This window comes from Nestor notabilis, unplaced genomic scaffold (assembly GCF_000696875.1).
Source record: "Nestor notabilis isolate BGI_N333 unplaced genomic scaffold, ASM69687v1 scaffold13494, whole genome shotgun sequence".
Taxonomy (NCBI): Eukaryota; Metazoa; Chordata; class Aves; order Psittaciformes; family Psittacidae; genus Nestor; species Nestor notabilis.
Genome location: NW_009924385.1, coordinates 1 through 2,711, shown reverse-complemented (window position 1 = coordinate 2,711; position 2,711 = coordinate 1). Strand labels below are relative to the sequence as shown.

Sequence of the window (2,711 nt, the reverse complement as noted above, 5' to 3'; positions counted from 1 at the left end):
GTGCACTGCCCACTGAATTAGGAAACCAACACCAAATTGGACTTGAATACAATTTGCCATTCAGATCCCTGGTAATTTCCCATTTTCTACTCTCTTGGGCAGGTTATCAGCAGGTTTGTATCCTTGTTTATCAGCAACGTTTTCAGGCCTTCATAATGTGGTAGACGTTGCTCCTTGCACTCTGTTAACCAAAGCCTTGCAAAGCAGCCCTCCCACACCTTCAAAACAAACAGCAGCCGCGTGGTGCTGTGCCTCTGAAGCACGGCTGTGCTCTCTCTTTTCCCTCCTAACTGGTTCTTGCACAACATTCCATGAAGTCAAACTGACACAGTCACCAAACAGAGAGAAGCAGCATTTCACTGCCCTCCCCAAAGGTTACCAAACAGGCTTTGCCCAAATTCTCCCAGCCTAGAATGAGAATCACACTGAAGAGCAAGCAGCAGCTTCAAGCTCTGTCTTAATCCACATGTACACCCAGGTACGTGTGAACCTCCTCAAGCCAGCAGCCCGCTTCTGCAATGTGCCCACAAGACCCTCTCCTTTCTCTCATTTCTGGGAGAAAAGGATTACATGGATTGAATTTCCTGATTTCACCAAGCAGAAGCCACAGGGTGGGAGGTCATGGGATACAGGGAGTGGATGGAATTATCCCAGTGCTATAGCTCAGAGCTAAACTTTACACAGAGCGTGCAAAAGCTCCCAAAGCATTCCCTCTATTGCAGCCAAGTTTACATTGCTGCTCCTCAAAAGAATAAGTAGTTCTGGAGGACACAGTTTGCTGCTGATGTTGAACACAGTAAGTTTTAGTTGTCTATTTTTTCCCCCCAATAGTGGGTAAACAAAATCTCAACTGTTTGAATGCACTAAAACACAAAAAACCTTCTTGTAACAGGCAAACTTAGCAAATTTCATCATATCCCAGACAAAGGGTAGTTTTACCCAGGCTTTAACATAAGATGATTATTTATTAAAGGTCTTGTTTTGGCTTTGAGGAAAAAGACAGCTCACCAGTGCTGGTAAAGTTCTCATCTTCCCTGTTTTGGGATCCCTTTCTGTCAGCTGGAGTTCATCCAGAGGTAGCGCCGGCATCGTGATGACTTGGTCCTGTCTTCAGCAAACAAAAAACCAAAGGCAGCACAGGGTGTATTTTACAAGGTCAGTCAAGCAAAAAAATAACAAAAGAGGCTACACACAGGGCCTTCCTGCACCACACAGGGCCTGGAAATGGATTTATACAAAGCAATTTATCCACCACCCAAATGCCAAACGTCAAGGGAGCACCCAGGAGCCACCTGCACACACCTCAGAAGAAACCTGTAATGTGGTGCTCTGCTTCCAGCCCTGTTCCTCACTGAGAGGCCACACATACCGTCCAGGACAATGAACACCAGATGGGAACATTGTTTAATATGAAAGCTTGATATTTAAATCTGGCTCCTGAAGAGCTGAGCTGAACTCTTGGCTTTTTAATGCTTGCAGTCTCTCTCCTGACAGCCCAAACTGAAACAACCGAAACACAGTCTGCCAACATACTATTAAAGGAATATTTCTGGTGCTTATGTGGCAGAAGCACTCAGCACTCCTCCAGACAAGTGTCCAGGGTGAGCCTGCGAAGCACAGCCTGCCTTCCCCTGCCACTTCCCACCTGCTCACAAAACCACGTTTGCATTTCCAACAGCACCTTTAGGCTCAAAGATTTCAATTCCCTTCCGAAAATGAACTGCAGCTCAAGTATTCGAGTGATTCAAAAGCACATCCCTTATGTGCATGTTAGAGAAATTCAGGTATTAACAGAAAGTGCCAACTGGAGGTTAACAGAACTCCTCATCTCCTGGGTGATGGGGAGCAATAGGATTTCTGTGAAATGGAACTACACAGTTGTGTTCTGGTAGGGTCTAAGCTCACAAGGCTCCTCAGGTGCACATTTCGGTGTATTCCCATTGCCTGGGCAGAACAGCAGTTAAAAGAAGAGCAGTCCGTTTGGACAGCAAGAGAGAGAGTAACACTTTTAGCTCCAGAGAGTTTGTCACCTGTGGATTTAGGCAAAAACGGTGCCATTTTGGCTCTCATTTGAGAGTTCAATTTGAAAACAAAAAATAACAGTAACAGAAGTTTACAGCAGAGCCACACCAACACACACAGCTCAGAAAACATCAATAATTGCCTTTCCGAGAGAGCTTAGATTAGAACATTGACAAGAGTGTTTTCAATGCTTATGATAAACAGTTTCTTTACAGAAAAAAAATCCACCCCAACAACTTCTGAGCAGAATCAGCTGGTTTTCATCTTGAAATACGTTTAATTTGGCTCTTAAAATTTCTGGAGTCACTCTGAAAACTGCACAGACCTGTGTGTTTGCAACAAGGGGAAAAAAATGTCTCAAACCATCAAGGTCTTCATTCCAAGTCAAAAACATCTTGGAAGAGAGTGGGCCCTGGCCAAAAGCATATTCAGCTGGAGAAGAGAATAACCCTGAGTATGGGATCCTCAACACAGAGGATCATTCTCGATCACTATCATGTGCTTTTCCTGACCCAAGAGCTTTGGTCTCAACTACAAGGATGTAATTAATGATGTCAGGCACACTGTGTAAGAGCCAAAGAGCCCTGACATAGAATCCCAGCCTGGTTTGGGTTGAAGGGACCTTAAAGCTCCTCCAGCTCCAACCCCTGCCACGGGCAGGGACACCTTCCACCAGAGCAGGTTGCTCC

The 2,711-nt window shown here is 45.1% G+C and overlaps 1 protein-coding gene across 2 annotated transcripts in view; it reads right to left on the bottom strand.

The window, feature by feature from the left end:
* ASCC2 (activating signal cointegrator 1 complex subunit 2) overlaps positions 1 to 1,099 on the bottom strand; it is a 24,425-nt gene extending 23,326 nt beyond the window's left edge. Inside the window, exon 1 of one of the 2 annotated variants that reach the window (XM_010012587.1) lies at positions 1,009 to 1,099. In XM_010012587.1, coding sequence (XP_010010889.1) covers positions 1,009 to 1,089 — 81 coding nt within the window. In that variant the 5' untranslated portion in view covers positions 1,090 to 1,099. The remainder of the gene's footprint in view (positions 1 to 1,008) is intronic. The other variant, XM_010012588.1, reaches the window with a different exon arrangement.
* Between the last annotated feature and the right edge of the window lie 1,612 nt (positions 1,100 to 2,711).